Below are 22,825 nucleotides of genomic sequence, written 5' to 3'. Positions count from 1 at the left end.
GAGTTTTAATTTTAATTAATCATACAAATCGATAATAATTATTTTCTTAGTGGTTTTAATTTATAGGTACAAGAGCTGCGAAAAACTTTTTACTATGCGGCATGATGCAATCGCGAAGGACTACCGAGCCATGGCCGAGGAACAACGTTCATTCATATGATTAAAAGATTCGGTCCACTCTTCATAGCCGTATAATGCCAAGAGCGTGTATGGACGTGAGGAGAGACCAATTGAGTACGGTCGTCGACGATTCCGAGGACACACGGGGGCAAGCTCAAGCGTGGACATGATGATAGCTGGCGGCATAGCAGGCCCAAGCCGGATGTTCAGTTTCGGTTCGAGTCGATGAAGATGTCATGGCACTCCCAGACTTGACACCAACTGTGACGAGGAACTCATTCGAGCTCACGTCGAAGGTGAAGCGTGTCAAGGGGGAGAGGGAGAAGGAGAGGGAAGAGGGAGAGGAAAGGGAGAGGGGAGAGGGAGGGATAGGGAGTTGTATCGATTGAACTGAATATTATGTATCTGATTGAGTATTGATAGGACTGTTTGGCGTTTGAACACTAATATTATGTATTCGATTGGAGTATTGATTATTAGCTATGTGAATTCATGGTATGTATCCGATTGATTATGGATTTTTATTTGAGATTATTGATTTGGTATGTGTGTTATTGTGATTGTGATTGCATTGTGGATTTATATGTACAGCAGGAGGTTTGAATTTCTAGGTAAAAGTGTGTGTAGTAGAGTCTACAAATGGTCGAGGTTGGGACCCTGACATATTTGTGGCAGTACACGAAACGATCGGGTTCCAAACCCGACCATTTTGTTGTAGGAAATTCTCTCTGGCTAAATGGTCGGGGTTCCCAACGCCTGACGCGTTTCAGTCCATTCAGGCGACTGGATAGTAGGCTCTTGGCCATAGGGTCGGGGTTTGTAACCCCGACATTTCGAAAGCTGCCATTTCAAATGGTCGGGGTTGCCACATGACCAATTAACATGAACTAAATTAGTCGGGCCGGGTTGGCAACGCACTGATTTAGTTGTACATAACTAATAGCGGGGGTTGGCAACCCCGACTATTTAGAGGGTCATTAAAAAAACGCACTCATTTCGTGGCCACGCTGTTGAGCGTGGCACGAAATGGGTCGATTTTGAGAATAAAATGGGAGTTGGTCGAATTTTTGAATAAAAAAATTAAATGGGTTTGTTTTGAAAATTTCTCCTTTCTTTTATATATATTATATATATATATATATATATTAATATATATATATATTATTATATATATATAATATATTATATATATATATCAGAAAAATGGAGAAAGAGCTGACAACGTTTCTCCCCTGTGAGCTGACAGGTCCATGACATGTGGGCTCCTACTGTCACATCAGTGTGGAAGCTCAATGTACAATCATACAGCTCACAGGTGCGGAAAGCAGTGTCTGGCTTTCTCCAGCTACCCCGCCTCTCTCTCTCCTCTCTCTCTCTCTCTCTTTCTATATATATATATATATATATATATATATAAATAAAAGATAAATGCCAATTAGTAGCAACTATGTATAAAAAAAATTTGCATTCTGAAATGCATATGCTAATTAAACACAGAAACGGTCAGTCTCATCATTAACAGATGTCAAAAAGTTTGTTAATCATAATCGCTGCAAGGGTTAATAACATAAGAAAATCTTCAGAATTGATAAACAAAAATTCCCAGTGTCATTATGACATATATAGTGGTAAAATCTCTCTGAATGAACAAGAGGTTTAAGTTTCAATTCTCTCTTTACCAAGTCATGACCAATTCTTCAAAAAATTGAGGACAGTCAATGGATATGCTTGACATCTCCATAGAGCCTTCAATTAGATAGATAGTCAGTATCTCAAACTTTACAACTAAATTCAGGGAATGGTAAGAAAGAAACTAAAATAAAAAAGTAAAAAAAATCATGGAATAACCACGGCATAATTTCCTTTTTTGGTGCATGAGAATTTCATTGCTACAATTTTCACTATAGAATATTTATTATTTGTATGTTATACAACTGTAATCTACTAGAATAATTAAACCAAGATGTTATTGAAAAATTTACGAGAAACAAGCAAACTACACCAAAATAGCAGATTGAAAGAAGGACTTCGTCATAAGGCTACACCATAGGAATCATATAAGCTATCAGAACCAAAAAGGCTGAAGCAAACATTACGTTAGTTGGCATGCGGCCATTATCACTTCTTAAGAACAAAGCCTGGTAAACTGGAGCATTAATCAGAACTATAAGCCCACAAATGAGAATTTGCAGAAGTAGTGAATCTAAAATCTCAACTCCCTCATCCATTACCATTCTCTTAACTCCAATAGCTAAGCAAAGAAGATTGAGCATTGCAATTGTAGTGAGAATGACAAACATCGGGGAAGATGAGCCAAACTCCATCATCTCATTTTCATACCTCTTTGAGACCTCTTCATCAACTACCTTTGCAGTAATTATGAATGCCGACTTTGTAACACCTAGCAATTTGAGGAATGTGTCTACTAGTGCAAAAAGGTATGAGGTTGTCCTCTTAAACAGCCATATCCTTTGTTCATTCCACCACCCTTGCAGTGTGTATCCTAGACAGAGGCATTCAACTATGCTGTAAATGAAACTGGCTCCGGCTACAAATGCAAATGATATGAACCACAAGCTGGAGAGCTGCAGATTAATTCAGCATACGTTTTAGCATATATATAATAAATAGATACATATAATAAACATACATGCATGCACAAGCATACACCTATATCTAATACATACACGTACACATATATACGTCTACATATACATAAACTTATACATGTATAAATAATTAGATAAATAAACGAGTGTATGTGTGTGTGCGCACGCATGCACCTGCACATGAACATGCATATATGATATAAATAAATGAGTGTATGTGGCGCGCATGCACCTGCACATGAACATGCATACATGATACCCATACAAATTAGTGTACACCTGCACATGCATAGTGGAATACATACATACGTACATACATACATACATACATGTGTACTGACACTGACACATGTGTACACATAGACATATGTAATTAATATTTATATTACTGATAAAAAGACAAACAGATAGATAGATAGAGAGGGATAAAGGTGTGGAGAAAGATATATACACTTGGGAACAGGGAAATTCCGTTAAAAAGAAAAAGAGCAGGGACGATGGCATAGTATAGAATCGGCAGTGAGTTAGGGGCCCAAAAGAAATACGTGGAGTAACACATCTGAAGGCCAAGAGATATTCTCCCATGCCCATATATAAAGGGACAATACTTTGACAGAAATATCTGGAAATCTCCTTCAGACCACCTCTTATGCTGCACAAGTGTTTGTGACAGCGTCGATGGAGCAACGCCTAAGAATCCTTTCCTTTGAGGATTGTAATAAACGGACTTCCATCCTTTGCATTGTATTGAGAGGCCAGTGATCACATCCTCTACAGGGAAGCCATACTTCAATCCCATCTGATAAAGTAAATTAATTCAATTTCATACACCGATATACATTATTGCAGATATATCTGTAGTATGGGAAATGTAAGATTAGACCTCTTTTCCCCATTGAGAGTTTTCTTCGTATGTGCATGTGGCTAGGTTCTTTGCTCTCTCTTCCAAGGTGTATACATTTGATTGAGCTATGCTAGGCCTGTCTCCTCTTAATTCAGCCTTATACGCTTCACTGTATTTCTTCCCACATAAGCTCTCTCTTCTATGAAAACAACCAGAACCAATATAAAGTGGTCCGCCATGACCATCCATGCCGTGAAAATCCACCTTTATTGACAAGAGATTGAGAAAAAGAAATTAATAAGGCAATGGCCAAGCTTCACTCACAATGACAATGAATACAGACCAAAGGAATTCACGGTGATGCTGAAAGATAAGTTCATAAAATTTGCACTAAAATTTATTGTATAGCTTCTCCTTAATGATCAATGGTTCATACTAGTGATCATGTGTCTCTTCTTTACCAACCAAAAATGAATTTCGACTCGTTATCATAACTTGATAGTCTTTTTGGTTTTTGCTAAACATTCATTAATTAATAGAAGGAGAAAGGTTGACTCTGTTTTTTTTTCTTAACAACAAAAATTTACCTCGAACTTTGTTATAAAACTTCAGTGAAGTTCAGAGAATACTTACATCACTAATAAATTTCAAGGAACTTGCATAGAGATCATTCTTTGTGACATTATCAAAGTTTTGAGGAAACTGCACATAAGCAATCTCCCGACCTTTCTCTTCATCCATAAAGAAGCACAGAGCATCCCTCACTGATTCTGAGTTGTTAGAATACATATCACAGTCCACATTGAGAATGACTGGCCCGTTACTTATCTCGGATGATACCCTAAGCTGTACATTAAGCAAAGTTCAGGCAATGGTGATGTTGTATGTGAATGTATTAGAGTTTATGAAATACACTCATATTCGCAAATGTTTAAGAAAATTGAAGTGGAAGTGACGCAAAATAAGATTATTGTAGTGGACTTGTCAAGTTGTCATACAACTTAATATGTAAATAAAAGATTAATGTTACATATAGTTTGCTTAACGTCAATACATTGTATATAGATTTTACCAATGCATTCATCGCTCCAGCTTTAAAGTTATGATGGTATTCGGGTCTTTTCTCGCGAGCCATGTAAACAAGAGTAGGTAGTGAGCATCCTCCAGAATCACATTCAGTCTGATCTCTTCCATCAATTAATACCTAAGGTAAAAAAGAGAGATTAGAGATCTGTTCTACTTATGTGAGGTTTGTAAAAGTATTGAAATTGTTGAATAACGACATAGCCTTTTTCATTGATATTAGGAGATATTTATAGAATTGCAATAGAATCAATTAGTTATATAAAATCTAAAACTATGTGAATAGTTACATAATTGTTGGAACTAAAAGGGGTAAGTGAGCTGTCGAGATATTAACAGAATATCATACAATAGGAAAGAATCACAGGGCGGTGTCGACTGACACCGCAGGACGTGTCGACTAAGATCACCTTTCGTGTCGACTCAAAGGGTGTCGTCTCGTCTGGACTCGTCTTGTCTGGACTCGTCTCGTCTGGTTTGGTGTCGTCAGAGCGTGTCGACTGACACCGTAGGACGTGTTGACTAAGACCGCCTTTTATGTCAACACAAGAGGTGTCGTCTCATCTGGACTTGTCTTGTTTGGTCTCGTCAGAGCGTGTTGACTGACACCGTAGGTCGTGCAGACTAAGACCGCTTTTCATGTCGACAAAAGTGGTGTCGTCTCGTCTGGACTCGTCTCGTGTCGTCTGGTCTCGTCTCGTCTGGTCTAGTTGCAATTCCTTAATATGCCCCTGTAAGTTGAATCTCCTTGAGGAGAGACCAGTCTTGATCAGCAAGTTATGGAAACGCGTGCGGGGTAGTGGTTTGGTGAGTGCATCAGCTAGTTGGTCCATGGAAGAGACATGAGTGACTCTTAAGATGCCTTCTTGGACTTGTTGTCAAATGAAGTGAAAGTCGAGAGCAACATGTTTCATTCGAGAATGGAAGACCGGATTAGAGCAGAGATTTGTTGCGCCCACATTATCATAGTAGATTATCGGCTGTTGTGATGATGTGAGCCCAAGTTTGCCTAGAAGAGATGTGATCCATCTCAACTCGGCAGCCGCGTTGTTTCTTCGAACTCCAGGATATCAGGTTTCGACCAAGATATACAATGTAGGCACTGGTGGATGTGGAGTCGTCTTTGTTACCTGCCCAGTTGGCATCTGAGTAGGTGTGGAGAGTGAGAGGTGATTGATGATGTAACATGATGCCGTAATCAATGGTGCAACACAGATATCTGAGAAGTCGTTTGGTGGCGTTCCAATGGTCTGTAGTCAGACGATGCATATATTGTAAAAGTATTGAAATTGCTGAATAATGACATAACCTTTTTCATTGATATTAGGAGATATTTATAGGATTACAAGAGAATTAATTAGTTACATAAAATCTAAAACTACCTGATTAGTTACATAATTGTTGAAACTAAAAGGGGTAAGTGAGCTGTCGAGATATTAATAGAATATCATACAATAGGAAAGAATCATAGGGCGGCATCGACTGACACCGCAACACGTGTCGACTAAGACAGCCTCTCGTGTCAACTCAAAGGGTGTCGTCTTGTCTAGACTCGTCTCGTCTCGTCTCGTCTAGTTTGGTGTCGTTAGAGCGTGTCGACTGACACCGTAGGACGTGTCGACTAAGATTGCCTTTCGTGTCGACACAAGGGGTGTCGTCTCATCTGGATTCATCTTGTTTGGTCTCGTCAGAGCGTGTCGACTGACACCGTAGGTCGTGTAGACTAAGACCACCTTTCGTGTCGACTCAAAGGGTGTCGTCTCGTCTCGTCTCGTCTCGTCTCGTCTGGTTTAGTGTCGTTAGAGCATGTTGATTGATACTGTTAGACGTGTCGACTAAGACCGCTTTTCATGTCGACACAAGGGGTGTCATCTAAAATGAACAACACTTACCTGGGCAAGAGATACGTGTCGTTCAAAGAGTTAAGGCGGAGGTATGGGTGGTTAATAACCCTTGATATGACCGATAAAGGTCTATTTATAACAAGGCGCTATGCTATAGATGACATGGAGTTCTGAAACTCCCGCCTGAACGCGATCGCCGTGTTATTAGATAAATCGTTTAGACTTCTAATAAGATGCAGGATTAGACCCTGTGTTTAAAAAATGAAAAAAGAGACTACAATGCAATAATTTTCAAGTTGCGTTCAAATACCGAATGTTGGGCCTAGACCCGTGTTATCAGGGTTCAACGCAGGGCTTAGCCTTGCGTTTCAAACCCCAAACGCAGAGACTATCTTTGCGTTCTAATCCTCCTAAACATACGATCAACCCTTGCGTTTTCCAACATGACATTTATTCTCTAAGGTCATGTATTATGAAACCTGTTACCAGAGAGCTGTTAAAACCTCAGTACATCCCCAGCAGAGTCGCCATCTTTTGTTCAGTGGGAAAATTGAAAGAAAAATTGAGAAAATGAATTTGTATTATTCTTTCTAATAGACTTAGAAAAAGAATTAATTAAAATTCTCGCGATGCAATATCTCTCTAATAAACTTAGAAAAAAATATTACCATCTTCTTGGTTGATTTCCCAATTTACAAAAGAGAGAAGGAATTAACTGAGATCATTCCTTTTGTTTAAAACTGGTTTCTTCTTGGTGTCGATGGAATGTCTCCCTCGAATGCTTGTGTTGAGTTTGTTTTCTGTTGATGATCCGAACGTCTCACTTCACTGGAATGATTGATGAAACTTGTGGGGGAAGTTAACTAGAACCCTTTACGAGTTTATGAACTCCGTGCGAATTTAAACTCTGTGAAAGAGTTAATTTGAACCAAAAATTTGGTTAATAAGCGAAGCACTAAAACTCCAAGAGTTTTTGTTGCCGAAGAAGCCTTAGAAAAAATGAATGCTGATCTCCCCAAAATTTTAGCCCTTTTGATGATCTGCCAAAAGATCTGATTTAAACTGATTTTTCAGCTATTTATAAGAGATTAAGGGGTGTAACTGATCCCTAAAATTGCTCCTAAGTAGGGGAGTGATCCCCTTAAATTGTGGAAAATGGTTTTGAATCCGTTTAGCTCGTGTTTGAACGAGTCAAACGCAGAATCCGCGTTCTGGCAGGAATTCTATGTGTAAACACAGTAGTTTAGAAGCTACGTTGGGTGTAGTTGGGAGCTGCGTTGGGAGCTTTTGGAAGTTACGTTGAGCAGCAGATAGAAGCTACATTTACGGTTGTTAGAAGTGGCGTTGGGCAGCATTTAGAAGCTGCATTGGGCAATATATGAAAGTTGCGTTTGTGGCTATTGGAAGCTGCGTTGGGCAGTGTTTAGAAGTCGCGTTGGGCGGCAGATGAAAGCTGCGTTTGCAGCTGATTGTGAGCTGCGTTGCTTTGACTCTGGAATGTGGCCATTTGGTTTCACTTCTGGGATGCAGAGATGAGTTCTACGTCTTGGACTGAAGAGATCATTGATTTATAATCTCTTCAGTCAAAGCGTTACAAAGATCATCGTTTTATAATCTATTTTTAGCTTATTAAAATGTGAGAGTCGTCAGATTGTAACTCTCGCTATTAACTGTGAAGACCGTTGAATCAGAGCTCTTATTGGTTGCCGTAAAGGTCATCGAATCATAACTTTTCTCGATCCACGTGAAAATCTTCTAATTGTAGTCTTCATTTTTGTCGTTGTGAGAGTCATTTGATTGTAACTTTCATCATTGGTGTTTGATGGGGATCAGCTATTTGCAGTAATTTTTAGACAGCCTACACAATCCCTCCAAAGTTTTCGAAAGTTAGCGGTTGACTGGAACGAATTTTATGAATACTTTAGATTCCCAAATTGGTTTGAAACCTGTTGTTGAATGATGGTTCACTATATATGTTTTAAGATATCATGAACCTAATTGTAGAATTTTGTTGCACAAGACGCGTATGCTGTTGACCTGCAATGTAATAAGATTTTTAGCAAATCCTCAGCCATTAACGGATTTGATGTGTCTTTACCGATTACCGTTTGAAATCGGGCTAGCATGTGAATTATCTAAGTCTGTTCCACATGTAACGTTGTGCTAAAAGAATAAATTCTTTTAGGCTTAGTGCTATGATATTGAATACGTAGACTCCGATAAATATGCGAGACGCAGTTAAAATTTGACCAGAATGATCCTTGTAGGAATTGATGAACACCCAAGCCGCAGCCTAAACTTAGCTAAAATGATCCTTACACGAATTGATGAACACCCAAGGCGTAGCCTAAACTTGGCTAAAATGATCCTTGTACGAATTGATGAACAACCAAGGCGTAGCCCAAATTTTCCTAAAATAATCCTTATATGTATTGATGAACACCCAAGGCGCATCCCAAATTTGGCTAAAATGATCCTTATAGGTATTGATGAACACCCAAGGCGCAACTGCAAGAGTTGGGTAAGAGAGCCAAGGACAACGAAGCAACCATAGAAACACCAGCTGCAAACTTTGTCAACGAGGTCATCCTCAGTGAGGTTGAGCACCTCTGGGCTGAAGACAGATCTATTATCATAGACAGAGAGAACCACAAGTCCGTATGAGAAGGACCTTATCCCAAGTTTGGCAAGCAAGGCAGCCTTAGAGGAACCCACTTTGTCTCCTTTCTTGATCAACTCAACTGGGGTAATGATTTTAATACTACCCTTGTTAATCTTAGTGGGAATGTTAAGCCATTTGAAAGGATGAGTAACACGGGGGATCAAGCTCGATATTGTCAGCGACATCAATTATAACCTGTCTGTACTCATCCAAGAGGCTGCATAGTTTCTTTTTGTAAATCAGTTTCTTCTCGGCTTTTGTCACATTGACGGCCATTGCTAACTTCTCTCCAAGTATCTGAAGATGTATAATAGCCCTATTGGTTATGACGAATTAGCGCATAAGTGGAACTTGTGTTTTTGGCGTTGAAACGCAGGAGAAAGCCTTGTGTTTTTGGAGTTGAAACACATGAGGAAGACCTGCGTTTTTGGAGTTGAGACGCAGGAGGAAGTCCCGTGTTTAGGATTCTGAGACGCAGTAATAAGCATCTAGGAATTCAACCGACTCAATGTGAACGCAAAGATTGCGTTTGGGCGGGATTTTCTCCTTAGATCTCGTCCTGATTTGACAGCTCATAGCTGTCTATAAATAGACCATCAGGGTCAAATCAAAAGTCATTCAACTTTCCTATTCTTCTCTGGCGAATGCAACATGATGACGTAATCAATGGTGCCACACAAATATCTGAGAAGTTGTTTTGTCGTTCCAATGGTCTGTAGTCGGACGATGCATGTATTGTGAAAGTTTGTTAACTACATAGGTAATATCCGGACGAGTGAGGGAGAGATACTGAAGAATTCCAACTATAGCTCGGAACTCGGTTGGGTCAGTAAGGGTTGTACCCGACTGAAGTGTAAGGATAGGCGAGGTGGCAAGTGGAGTTATGACCGTGCGAGCATCGGTCATCTTTGTTCGAGCCAGCAAGTCAACAATGTATCTTCGCTGTGAGAGGAGAAGACCTTGAGGGTGAGAAACAACTTCAACTCTAAGGAAATATTCAAGTGGTCCGAGGTCGTTGAGCGAGAAGCGACGTGTGAGCACCGAGATGAAGTCCTGAACTGATGCTGCATTGTTACCTGTGATGATGATGTCGTCAACATAAACAAGTAACATGATTGTTATGCCATTATCATTGAGAATGAATAAGGAGGTGTCAGCTACTGAGTTCGAGAAGAAAGATGCAAGAAGGAACTGTCGAAGCTCATTGCACTAGGCTCGAGGTGCTTGTTTGAGACCATAGATCGCCTTCTGCAATCTACAGACATGATGTGGGTTGTCGGCATCAACAAAACCTTAAGGTTGAGCCATGAAGATACCTTCAGTGAGGGTTCCTTGTAGAAAGGCATTGTTAACATCAAGTTGATGAAGATCCCAACCTCGGCTGATGGCAAGCGAGAGGATGAGACGAACTATGGTCGGCTTTACAACCGGACTAAACGTCTCATGATAGTCCACTCCTGGTCTTTGATGAAACCCCTTTGCCACTAAGCAAGCTTTGTACCTATCTATTTACACCCCACAATATTTTGCACACCATTAGGAGGTACCAATTCTCAGGTGCCATTACGAACCAAGGCATCAAACTCCTCAGACAACACCTGTCACCATCTGCTATCTTTGATAGCCTGAGTTACACATGTGGGTTCAATATCTGTGGCAAGTTGAGCAGAGAGGCTAAGTTTATTGATAGGTTTGTGAATGTTTTTTCGGGAATGGGTGATGATAGGTGAGGTGCGGGTCGAAGGTGGTGGTAATGGGTTGTCTGGGACTTGGGAAGGTGGGGGTAAGGCCAGGGGAATGGCTGGCAAGTTGCTGAGTGCTGGTTCAGGTATTAGGGTGGGTAGTTATAGAGGCAAGGTGTTTGTGGGGGTAGGCGAGGTGGGAGGTGGGTTGGGAAGAGGGAGAGGGAGGGAGAGAGGCAATGTTTGGTGTTCTACCAAATCCGTTTGTGTGTTGGAGTCGACGGGCAGGGAGTCGCTAGAACAAGCTTCGGATGATGTGTATGAAGTCGGGAGAATGACATGATGTAAGATCCAGGTGTCGTATGTCGACTCATCGAGGCGAGCGAGATGCGGATTGAATTTATACATGGGAAACTCAGACTTAACAAATTGAACATGACACGAGATGAAAGTCTTTTGAGTTTGTGGATCAAGACACATATAAGCACCCTGTGTAAGGGAGTAGCCAAGGAAGACACAAGATGTGGAGCGACTGGCAAGTTTGTGAGGCAAGTATGGACGAAGCCAAGGATAACACAGGCATCCAAAAGCTCGAAGTTTGGAGTAGTTTGGTGGCGACTTAAAGAGTTTATTAAAGGGAGATGTCATATGAAGAGTGGGTGTAGGGAGACGATTTATGAGGTATATTGCAGTGGAGAAGGCATATGACCAGAAGGAGAGTGGTAAGACAGCTTTAGAGAGAAGGGAAAGACCTGCTTAAACAATATGACGGTGTCTTCGTTCCGAAAAACCATTATGTTCTGGAGTGTGAAGTGGCGAGGTGAGATGCGAGATGCCATTTGTGGATAGATACGTCACCAGTCCAGTGGATTTGGCGAGACCCATGTATTCCCCCCCATTATCTGAGTAGAAGGTTACTATTTTCTTTTTGAAGTAATTTTCAACAAGGGCTTTGAAACTCTGAGTAGAAGGTTACTATTTTCTTTTTGAAGTAATTTTCAACAAGGGCTTTGAAACGAGGAAAAATAGTGGCGACATCAATTTTCTTTTTGAAGTAATTTTCAACAAGGGCTTTGAAACGAGGAAAAATAGTGGCGACATCAGATTTACATTTGAGAGGGTAAGCCATATGTAGTGAGTGAAGTGATCTACGAAAATGACATAGTATTTGTAACCATCAATAGAATAAATAGGCAAAGTCCACACATCATAATAAATAGTTTGCAGAGGAGAAGTAGACACAATTGATGATTAAGAGAAATGTAGTTTATGACTTTTATTGCAAAGAGTCATTACAATGAGATTGCTTTGAATTAAATGAATCTAAAGCTAGACTGAATTTAGAGATGATATGATGTTGGATTCACTCGGATGGGTGACCAAGACGATGATGGCAGTCACTAGAAGACACTTTGACACTAGAGTGGGCCGAAGGATGAGGTGCGAGTTGCGAGGTCGACCATTCATACACACCATTTTTAGGTTGTCCTTCTAGTAGTGTTGCCCCTGATAGTAGATTCTTCACATGAAAGGAAGATTGTAAGAACTCAATAGACATATTATTTGATTTGCAAAATTGAGATGTGGAAATAAGATTTCTTTTCATGTTAGGAACAAATAAAACAACATGTAATTTAAATGTATAGGAGGATGCTTTAAGAGAAGAGGCGCCAATTTTGGAAATGTGTAACCCAGTACCATCATTGATAGTAATATCGTCAGACCCATCGTATGGAGCATGAAGGGAGAGGTTGCCGAGATCGGTTGTGACATGGTGGGATGCCCCACTGTCGAGAAGCCATGTTGGGGTTTCGACATCTGATGATGTGGCAACATGCGCCTTTGGTTACCACTGAGATCCAGTGTGCGAGGTGCGAGGGACGCCTTGCGAGGAGGAGGGTACTAGCTGAAAGGGAGGACACTGAGCAATGGTGTGGCCTTGTTGTCGGCATCCTTGACACTTGCCGAGATATGGCATCTGCTGGCGAGACGCGACTTGCGGAAACTGAGACGGATGTCATCTTGGAGCGGGGTGTGAAGATTGCGCCTTGTTGGACGAGGAGTGGTTTGAACTATTTTACCTGGTTGATGCAGCGTTAGTTGTAGTGGGGTGCGGGGTTGAGACGGATTGCGACTGTTGAAGCGTGAGTTCCCTGTTGATGAGTATCTCATGAAGCTCGTCAAATGAGATGGGGTTGTCCTTGCCTTCCACTATATCAGCGATTTGGCGTTAGTCATCATCGAGACCTTCTAAGATTTTCTCAATGATGTCCTCATGGTCCATTGGTTTGCCAAGTGCAGCGAGGCGATCAATTCGACACTTCACATATTGCATATAATCCGAAACGAATTGTGATCCCTTCATGGCTCGCTTGATCTGATCCTTGATTTTCTTGATGTGACCACGTGTCAGGTGAGTATAAGTGTTGGCGAGAGTTTGCCATGCTTCACGAGAGGTGGTCTCCTGTTGGATGAGAGGGATGAGAGAGGGGGAAATGGAACCGACAAGGGCGCCAAACAACAATTTGTCTTGTCGAGTCCAATGCAAAAAATCTAGGTTGGAAGCTTCAACGTTGTTGGTAGTGATGATGCGAGGAGGACATGGATGAGATCCATCTATGTATTTGTAGAGGTCATAGCCGATGAGAATGGCCTCAATCTGGAGTTTCCAAGCACTATAATTTGTGGAGGTCAATTTATAGATGGATTGATGGGAAGTGTTGATGAGTTGAAGGTTTTGGGTTGGATTTTCTAGGTTGGGGATGATAGTGATCTGAGAATCAGTCGTCATAGTGAAGATTGTGGCTAGGGTTTGCAAAGGAGTGGTGGGAGGAGGTCTAGAACGGGAGGTCTAGAACGGCTCTGATACCATGTAAAAGTATTGAAATTGTTGAATAATGGCATAGCCTTTTTCATTGATATTAGGAGATATTTATAAGATTATAAGAGAATCAATTAGTTATATAAAATCTAAAACTACCTAATTAGTTACATAATTGTTGGAGCTAAAAGGGGTAAGTGAGCTGTCGAAATATTAACAGAATATCATAAAATAGGAAAGAATCACAAGGTGATGTTGACTGACACCGCAGGACGTGTCGACTAAGACCGCATTTTGTGACGACTCAAAGGGTGTCGTCTCATCTGGACTCGTCTCGTCTCATCTCGTCTGGTTTGGTGTCCTCAGAGCTTGTCGACTGACACCGTAGGACGTGTCGACTAAGATCGCCTTTCGTGTCGACAAAAGAGGTGTCGTCTCGTCTGGACTCGTCTCGTCTCATCTTGTCTCGTCTCGTCTGGTTTGGTGTCGTCAGAGCTTGTCGACTGACACCCTAGGACGTGTCGAGTTACATAAAATCTAAAACTACCTAATTAGTTACATAATTGTTGGAACTAAAAGGGGTAAGTGAGTTGTCGAGATATCAACATAATATCATACAATAGGAAAGAATCACAAGGCGGTGTCGACTGACACCGTAGGGTGTGTCGACTAAGACCGCCTTTCGTGTCGACTCAAAGGGTGTCGTCTCGTCTGGACTCGTCTCGTCTCGTCTCGTCTGGTTTGGTGTCGTCAGAGTGTGTCGACTGACACTGTAGGACGTGTCGACTAAGACCGTCTTTCGTGTTGACACAAGGGGTGTCGTCTCGTCTGGACTCGTCTCGTTTGGTCTCGTCAGAGCGTGTCGACTGACACCGTAGGTCGTTTAGACTAAGACCGCCTTTTGTGCCAACACAAGTGGTGTCGTCTCGTCTGGACTCGTCTCGTCTAGACTCGTCTGGTCTGGTCTGGTTGCAATTCCTGCAACCTTAATAAGGTCTCACTAAGATATAATTCTTCTAAAATATACAAGTAAATTTTTCTATAGATGCACATCAAGAAAAAACCAAAGGAAAGTTATTGTTTGATTTACCTGGACGATGGCGGGGTGATTACGTGAACTCACCATAGAAGTCCACTCTGCAAATCCTTTGTGTTGTTTCTGCATCTCTTCTGAAATCCCTCCAATTGCCACTGCAGCATTTATTTTTCTCTCCATCTCTTCGTACAATTTCTACGAACGCGAAGGGGTTAGCAAGACCAATCAAAAAGACATTCTTCCCTACAACTGAGCCAGAACCCCAATTATCTTTGAGCAAGAGGAAGTTTTTCATAAACTTGGAGCAAATATGAAGTCCTTCTCCGAGGCGAAGGAGTTTAATGTTCTCAACCATAATGAAAATCCCGTTCAGTAACCTCCAATATTTACAAAGCCTTTCAAACATTATATTACTGTTTAAATTAAAAAAATAAGTCATCTTGATGAGTGTTTTATGAAATCAAGCACAGTCATGCTGTTACCAACTTGATGAAATTTTCAGTCATGCTAACTACCTTGTGCTTAACATTAAAAGAAGCAGAGAGAGATGTCATTTACCTTCATTCTCACCCTTTCTTCTGTTTTGGGATCATCTAGTATTTTCGATGATTCTGAGAAATACACAGCTGGAGATCTAGGCTCAACCTTGAATTTCCTACAGAAAGGAAGCCAGGATCTTGCAAAGATTGATGCCTCCAAGAGTGCATAGAATGTAAATTTAGACCCAAAATCATCGGATAAATATACACTGAGCTTCTCTGCTGGGTAGTCATAGGCCATTACTGACAACACTGTGTTAATAACCATAACTGGTGGTTCTATTGTGGGATCGGCAGTACATACAAAAACATCCACTCTGGGCAATTTATCCTCAAATCTGAAAAAAGAAAAAATGTTTCATGGTTAGTATGCACGGGAGATTTAATAACTGAATATTTTCTTAAAACAAGAAATAAATTACCATGGTAAATCTCTTATAACTATTAGAATTAATATAAAACTACAATCCTCACCCCCTCAGCATAACTCCGGAGTTTTGGGTGTAATGATTAGAGGGACTAAAATTCAGATGGTATCAGAGCAACCCAGGTTCAAATCCCACCGGTCATAAATTTTAAGTGGATTTTCTAAATGTTGACACCGCTGCGTGAGTCCAGGTTTCAGCCTATAAAAAAAGAGCATTCAACCTCCGGGGCATGTTAGAATTAATATACCCTCATCATAACTTCGGAGTTTTGGTCTAATGGTTAGAGGGGCTAAATTTAAGTTTTGGTCTAATGGTTAAAGAGACCAAATTTAAGAATACCCTAATAAATTCAATAGCATTTGACCTCTTAACTGTTATTGAAAATTTGAGTTCTCCAACCATTATGCAGGGTCACATTATATCACTATATGAAATTCTAGTGAAAAAGGCTTAACACACACCTTTCTCTCACCATTCAAAAGAAATTTAATTTTGTCACTTCAAAAGAAATCAGCCTATGTGCGAGAATGAAACCATTTTATGTTTCACTTGATAACATTTCCCCCATATATTTCCCTCTTGTTCTTTTGGTCAAATGGAATAGATATCCAACAATGAGGTGACTAATTTGCTGCATCTTTTATCTATAATAATTTGGGCTAAGGCCCTTACTTGGGAGGGGGGAAAAAGAAAAAAAGAAAAGAAAAGAAGAATAAGAAAAGAATGAGGTAAGTGATTTAACATTACCTTCTCCATCACAAACTAGAAATGAATGGAGGGGTTTCACTTTTCACTGTCACATTTACTTTTCAGTTCTAAGTGGCAATTGATATAGAGTTATGGGAATTTCGGATCATACAGACCAATATGGATATATAACAATCTTATTTGCTCACTATTTTGTAGAAGACTTTGGTTCAACCTTAATAATATAATAATTAGTAACAATTCTTGTTGTCCGAATCATGAGTTTTGTATGTTCATTTCAACCCTTGCATCTATTTGAGAACCACAGTTTAAACTTATGAAAGAGGAGATTGGGTTAGGAGAAGTTAATATAAATTGGACTAATATATTTTTGGTCCTTATATCCCAGGATCTTCCTGCATTGCCTTTGTATGCTGCATCCTTTATAATCAGATCATTAATTATCAAAATCACAACAAGGCCAGTCACTTAAATTGCAGCAGGGCGCTACCTATTCTTGTAAGAAAAACCATCAGTGAAATTATGACCTAGAGATAAATTTAGTATATATATTTATTGAATCTTTTTGAGGAAAATATAAATTTATTACATGCCCAAAAAATAAAATTTACCAAGTTGTCCTTACGTTACTTTTAGGTAGGGCCATGACAAAATCAAAATGTTAGGTAAGAAGGAAATTCAATACAATAGCCTATTTCTTAGTGACCCTTCTGTTTTGAGTAACCAACTTGGATACAATAACCTAATATTCTAATATCGCTTTAGCAGCGTAAATTGACGAATAAACAGATGAATTGAAAATTGTGATCATAGCTGTCCAGTGGATAGTTTGAGCTGACCATTCACTGCTACACGAGACATAGTGTAAGGATCATCAATGTTCTAACGAGGAGCATGGTGCTGTTAATGATCATGATCATGCGTATTTGAGAATAGAGTATGTGACTGTATATGTGGTGGGATACAGTGTGTTGGCAATCCACCCCCATGAGCAATCCCGGCCCAGTTCTTTCGTAACTCAGATTTACTTTGAACTAGGAGCGGGGGGGTCTAAAATATAACTGGCTTAGTAGCCAAAATGTGGCATACAACAACGGGACCAATTCTAGCTCAGATTTTTGTGAAATAATTAACACATTCAAAACTAGATCAGGTTCTCCTTTTTAAATGATATGGTGCCCACACTAGAGGATACCTTTGTTCAAAAAAATAAAAAATAAAAAAATAAAATTGGATTAGTGCACAGAAAAATAAGTGCCGCCTGGTTCCTGGTTGAGCTTGTGGCTTCATTTGGCGACCCAATGAAAACAAGGCCAAACTTGTATTATTTATTAACCAGTCAAGAGTCGATCTAGAGTAGGAGTTGGTTTAATTTGACTCTGACCTGTTTTTGAGGGCTAAAAATAAACTAGAAAAAGTTGGGCAAAAGTGATGTAGGACACGGACAATTTCATGGAGGAGTGGGACAATTACGAGCTAGATGTCGACTCATACGTATTATTGACTTCCGCAAAGAAACAATCATATCTTCTAATCCGGAAGGCGGATTCTGACATATTATATATGAAATCACCTATCTGGACGAGACGGAGCCAAACGGATTGTCAAATTTTTAAAATCTCATCAGTAATACTCAATTTTGACTGAAATCCGAAAATAATCAGCTTTTAGTTTATTTATAGTAATAAAGTTAGAGTCTATTTAGATTAGGAAATAAATTCAATGTTAGAGTTAAATTAGATTAGGAAACAAATTTAATTTTGATTCATGATTTGTTTTCTCTATTATAGGAAGTCTTTTTAGGGTAGGATTTGATACATTCTATTTCTTAGTAATTCTAGTCTTACTAGGAGTCTTATTTATTTTCTATTTAAGAAGAGTCATGTAACCCCATGGATTAGAATAACTTTTCATCAATAAAATTTCTCTTTTAATATTTTCTTCGTGGATTCAAAGTCCTTCATAGATTCGGAGATCGTTCTTTGTGGATTCAGATAACACTCATTGGTAGATTATGAGGTTATCACTTCCGTACTACGTTAATTGGTATGAGAGCCTTATTTTTCCGATCCGATGGCATGTGATGAAGCCTCTATTTTTTGAATACTGAGTTCGATGAGTTGAATATCGATGTTAATCAGATGAAGACTGTCATAGAGCGACTTGCATAGGCAGTGGAGCGTCTGAACACGGTAGGGGTTCAAAATCGCGTTGATGGTCGCCAACGACATGATTTGACTCCACATGACGAATTCAACAGCTACTACAATGACTATGAAACCCCATGCCACAGTTATGATCTCAGAGACCGTCGACAATAGGACAATTATGACACTAGAGGATTAAATGTATCATCCTTTAATGGAAAGCTTCATGCTAACGATTTCCTTGATTGGATTGATGAAGTGAATAAGTATTTTGAGTATGAGATAATCTAAAAAGATTGAATAGTTAAATTAGTGGTTTACAGATTTAAAGGAAAAGCATCTGCATGGTGGGATGAAGTATTGATAAATCGATACCATCAATGGAAGGATCTGGTTCGAACATGGGCAAAGATGAAGAAATTATTGAGAGACCGCTTCTTGTCTTCTAACGACAAACAATATTGGGTACCTTTAAAGATTCTTTTACGTTAGCCGCCCCAATCCATCTAGAGCAGAAGGTGGAGCAAGAACTTGAATAGAACGACAAAGGACCTTCGTCATGGATGTTTTTAGAGAGTTATCCAACTAGTTATGATTATGACAAAACTAAGAAGCCTCAATTCATTTCTAAGAAAGAGTTTGGATTTGTGAAAAGCACTGAAGAAGCAACAACAAAGACTTCATTAATTATGTCAATTATAGAACCAGATGCATTTAAGTGAGAGATTGTTAAGGAGACAGTTTCTCTAGTGGTAGACAACGAGACACTCACCATCGAAAAGGAAGATTCTGTCACCATTAAGCTTCATCCTGAGGTTTCTGATGTTGATGGCAATATGTTCATGAAGACGGATATTATACATGATATCGTGAGTGATGTTACACTTATTGATGTTATCCCGATGGAGGAAAAAGATAAAATCGAGAGTGAGGCAATTGATGATATGTGTGAATTGCTTAGTGAAGGGTACAAGGCAAAGGAGATGAAAGAATTGTGTATAGAGTATGAGAGAGGTAATTCCTTTTTGGAAGCAATGATCATCAATAATTTCAACAATGATGAGATGATACCGTAGACACTAGAATATGAGAAGCAACAAGGAGAATATTTAGAAAAGTTTTTCATGTCAACTACATAGTCACATACACATACCGTGGGAAAGATTCATAAACAAGTTTGATATAGAAGAAGTCCTAGCGGAGGAGGTAAAAGGACAAATGAAGAAAATCAATGCTAAACACAAGATGGATGCTGATCGATGCATGAGAAAAGAATTATTTATTGATGAAGCTACTATTCAAACAAATATAAACTTGGGGTCGAACTTCTTTCAACAAAGGAGACTGATGTAGGATGCTTAACGGACAATTTCATGGAGGAGTGGGACAATCACGAGCTAAATGCCGACTCATACGTATTATTAACTTTCGCAAAGAACAATTATATTTTTCTAATCTAAAAGTCGGATTCTAACATATTATATATGTAAATCGTCTATCTCGACTAGACGGAGCCAACCAAATTGTCAAATTTTTAAAATATCATCAGTAATACACAGTTTTGATTGAAATCCAAAAATAATCATCTTTTAATTTATTTTTAGTAATAAAGTTAGAGTATATTTAGATTAGAAAATAAATTTAGTACTAGAGTAAAATTAGATTAGGAAACAAATTAATTTTTGATTTATGATTTTTTTCCTTTATTATACGAAGTCTTTTTACTGTAGGATTTGATACTTTCTATTTTTTGTAATTCTAGTCATATTAGGAGTCTTATTTGTTTTTCTATTTAAGAAGAGTCATGTAACCCCATGGATTAGAATAACTTTTCATTAATAAAATTTCTCTTTTAATATTTTCTTCATGGATTCGAAGTTCCGTAGATTCGGAGATCGTTTTTTGTGGATTCATAGAACACATTTTGTTAGATTTCGAGGTTATCACTTCCGCGCTGCGTTAAAAAGTTAACCCAATTTTTCTCGAAGCAAAATAGACAAAACTAAGTCAGGTTTGTGCCTGGCCTAGGTTTAGTGGATAGCCAAACAGCCCCTGTGACTTAAAAAAAACACCGAACTATTTCTTGAGACTGAGAGAGGGAGCAATAAACTTGACCTTTGAGAAAGCCTGTGCTTGAAGGTGCAACGATATATGGGATTCCAGCGCAAAGATTGCGTTAAAACCCAATAGAATCCAAACCAGACCTCAGCCCCGAAGAGCCCAATCCAAGCCCATCGCCCCTTCTCTCCTCTGCTTGGGACGTGCGTAGCTCTATAAACCCACACCAAAACAATGCCCACAAACACACAGAATGAGAAAACCCTGTGAAATACCCAATTCTTCCCTCTCCTGCTCTCAAACAGAGGGCCAAGCCCATCTCTTTGTTCCTCTTCCATATCTCAGTAGGAGACATTGTGGTCATCATCAATGAGTTCATTATATATTAGACAATGGCTGCACGTTATCTTGTTGAGTAGCATGTGAGGTTGGAAGTAGTTGAGGGTATCCAAATGGAACCCACCGATGTTTGTGGTCCCCGGCAAAATGTTTTTTTGTGTGCTTGAGAGAAAAAGCCGAAATCGTAATGGTGGTTGATTAGAGACGCAATCCTCTTTTTCCAACTCTAGTGGCATAGTCTTCTTTGCCAGCCAAAAGCAGCAGCAAATGTTAAAAAAAAAAGGATGGCGGGCCCCACAAGAGATTGTTTACTGGCACCGAAAGTTTTGTTTGCACAAAAAAATTTTATTATTTTATTAGTGCATAGTGTTTATAAATAGGCCTAAAACTCTTAAGAATAAATTCATCCCAGAAACAACTCCTCTTATAGAAGAGTGAGAGAAAGAAAAAATAGAGAGTTTTTCTAATATTAAGGAGAGTGTTTGTGAGAATTCTTGGAGTGTATCTCGATCAAGAGGGGGTGTTCTTTTTAATCTAATTCTTTTGGAATATAAAAGAGCTAAGCGTCGTTATTGCACCGTGGAGTAGCTCCGTAAGAGTGAACAACGTTATATTTGTGAGCACTGTGATTGAATTTGTGTCTTATTCTATGATTCCAAAATCGTTTGGGTGTGTATTACGTCTCTGTTCGAGGCATTCTTGTTGAGCTATATCCTAATAATTGGTATCAGAGCCTGACTTAGAGTACATATATCTTCTTATTGTGTTCTCTGTGACTACCACTAAAAGTGAATCCTCAACATCAGAAAATAAGTTAGATTATCATTTACTCTTTAAAGGCATTGGATACTATTCACGAGTATAGTACTATTCATAAGTACTATTACTATTCACAAATACAGTTCACAAAAGACAGAATTTTTCGCCATGGGATCTATAGTTGAAGATAATATACTTCGGATTGAAAATTTTGACTGTTTGCGTCAGGAACAAGTTCTGTTGTAGAATTCATTATAACTGTTTATCGATTACAATGAATACAAAAGAGTGAGCTTCGTACTTTGTAAAACTACTCTTTACAACAAAAATTAAATTACAAGCTCCTTAGAAACAAACGCATGATCGTTGTTTGGATCGCTGCTTGTGCGGGATCTTTGCCTGTGCCAGGGGTGCGTTAGCCCGTGGACCACCGAATCACGAATTCTGATTGAATCGTAAAGGCTTTGGGGATTCTTCCTTCGTTTAGAAGCAAGAATAGTTTCAGTGAATATCTTATCGAAGTAAGATGAACACTCTTCTCAAGATCAAGTCAAAGCTTAGATCTTAAGGAACCTCATAATTATTGGAAGGAGATGAACTCTTGAAATTCTCCCAAAGTCTTTTAAAAATCTCTGCCTAATTGCTCAAGTAATAGCCTCTCTGCTCTCTTTTCTTGGAATTGCTCTAAAAATGCTTAGCCCCCTTTTGTAACCGCCGTCCCACTACTTAAATACCATATTTTTATGAGGTTAGTGGGTCTATATTAGTTAGTAACTGTCTCCCCACGTTTATGGTTGATCTCAAGCAGTTATGAAGCCAAAAAACCGTCAAAAAACGTGTTGTAAGCAACTCTATGGCCGAGACAGGGTTGTGTGTCTCGCACTTCCGAGACAGTTTGTACCGTCTTTCTTCAGATTTGGTGCGAGAGAGTTGTGACTATCTCGGCTTCCGAGACAGTTGCGACTGTCTCGTACTTCCGAGACAGTTTGTGTTGTCTCGTGTATTTTAGCTCTAACTCCCTCGTCCGATATCGGAATGAGATGATCCAAGATGCGTTGAAAAGCTTACGAAGAGCTCTACAACCTCCCATAGACTAGACACTCATGGAATGGATGAGACACACATGGTACTTTACCCTTTTGTGGG

At 39.4% G+C, this 22,825-nt stretch overlaps 1 protein-coding gene across 2 annotated transcripts; it reads right to left on the bottom strand.

Annotated features, from left to right (window-relative positions):
* Window positions 1,960–20,937, bottom strand: LOC109840226 (cellulose synthase-like protein E6). 2 transcript variants are annotated; one of them, XM_020408788.1, is made up of 8 exons: window positions 20,639–20,937; window positions 15,260–15,578; window positions 14,756–14,896; window positions 4,646–4,777; window positions 4,207–4,419; window positions 3,613–3,837; window positions 3,181–3,528; window positions 1,960–2,705 (listed from the first exon to the last, which is right to left on the bottom strand). In XM_020408788.1, the coding sequence occupies exons 1-8, from the start codon at window positions 20,917–20,919 to the stop codon at window positions 2,160–2,162; spliced, it is 2,205 nt and encodes a 734-aa protein (XP_020264377.1). In that variant the 5' UTR covers window positions 20,920–20,937; the 3' UTR covers window positions 1,960–2,159. The 2 variants fall into 2 exon arrangements, with proteins under 2 accessions (XP_020264377.1, XP_020264378.1); XM_020408789.1 differs by lacking the exon at window positions 14,756–14,896.

Source organism: Asparagus officinalis, chromosome 5 (assembly GCF_001876935.1).
Source record: "Asparagus officinalis chromosome 5, Aspof.V1, whole genome shotgun sequence".
Taxonomy (NCBI): domain Eukaryota; kingdom Viridiplantae; phylum Streptophyta; class Magnoliopsida; order Asparagales; family Asparagaceae; genus Asparagus; species Asparagus officinalis.
The sequence above is the reverse complement of the archived record's forward strand: the minus strand, read 5'-3'. Positions and strand labels throughout refer to the sequence as shown.

Coding starts and splice junctions, on each gene's coding strand:
- LOC109840226 (XM_020408788.1), bottom strand. CDS start 20,919: ATGGAAGAGGAACAAAGAGATGGGCTTGGCCCTCTGTTTGAGAGCAGG. Junction 3,838..4,206: donor CCTTGAAATTTATTAGTGAT/GTAAGTATTCTC, acceptor TTGTCAATAAAG/GTGGATTTTCACGGCATGGA. Junction 2,706..3,180: donor GAATTTCCCTGTTCCCAAGT/GTATATATCTTT, acceptor ATTAATCTGCAG/CTCTCCAGCTTGTGGTTCAT.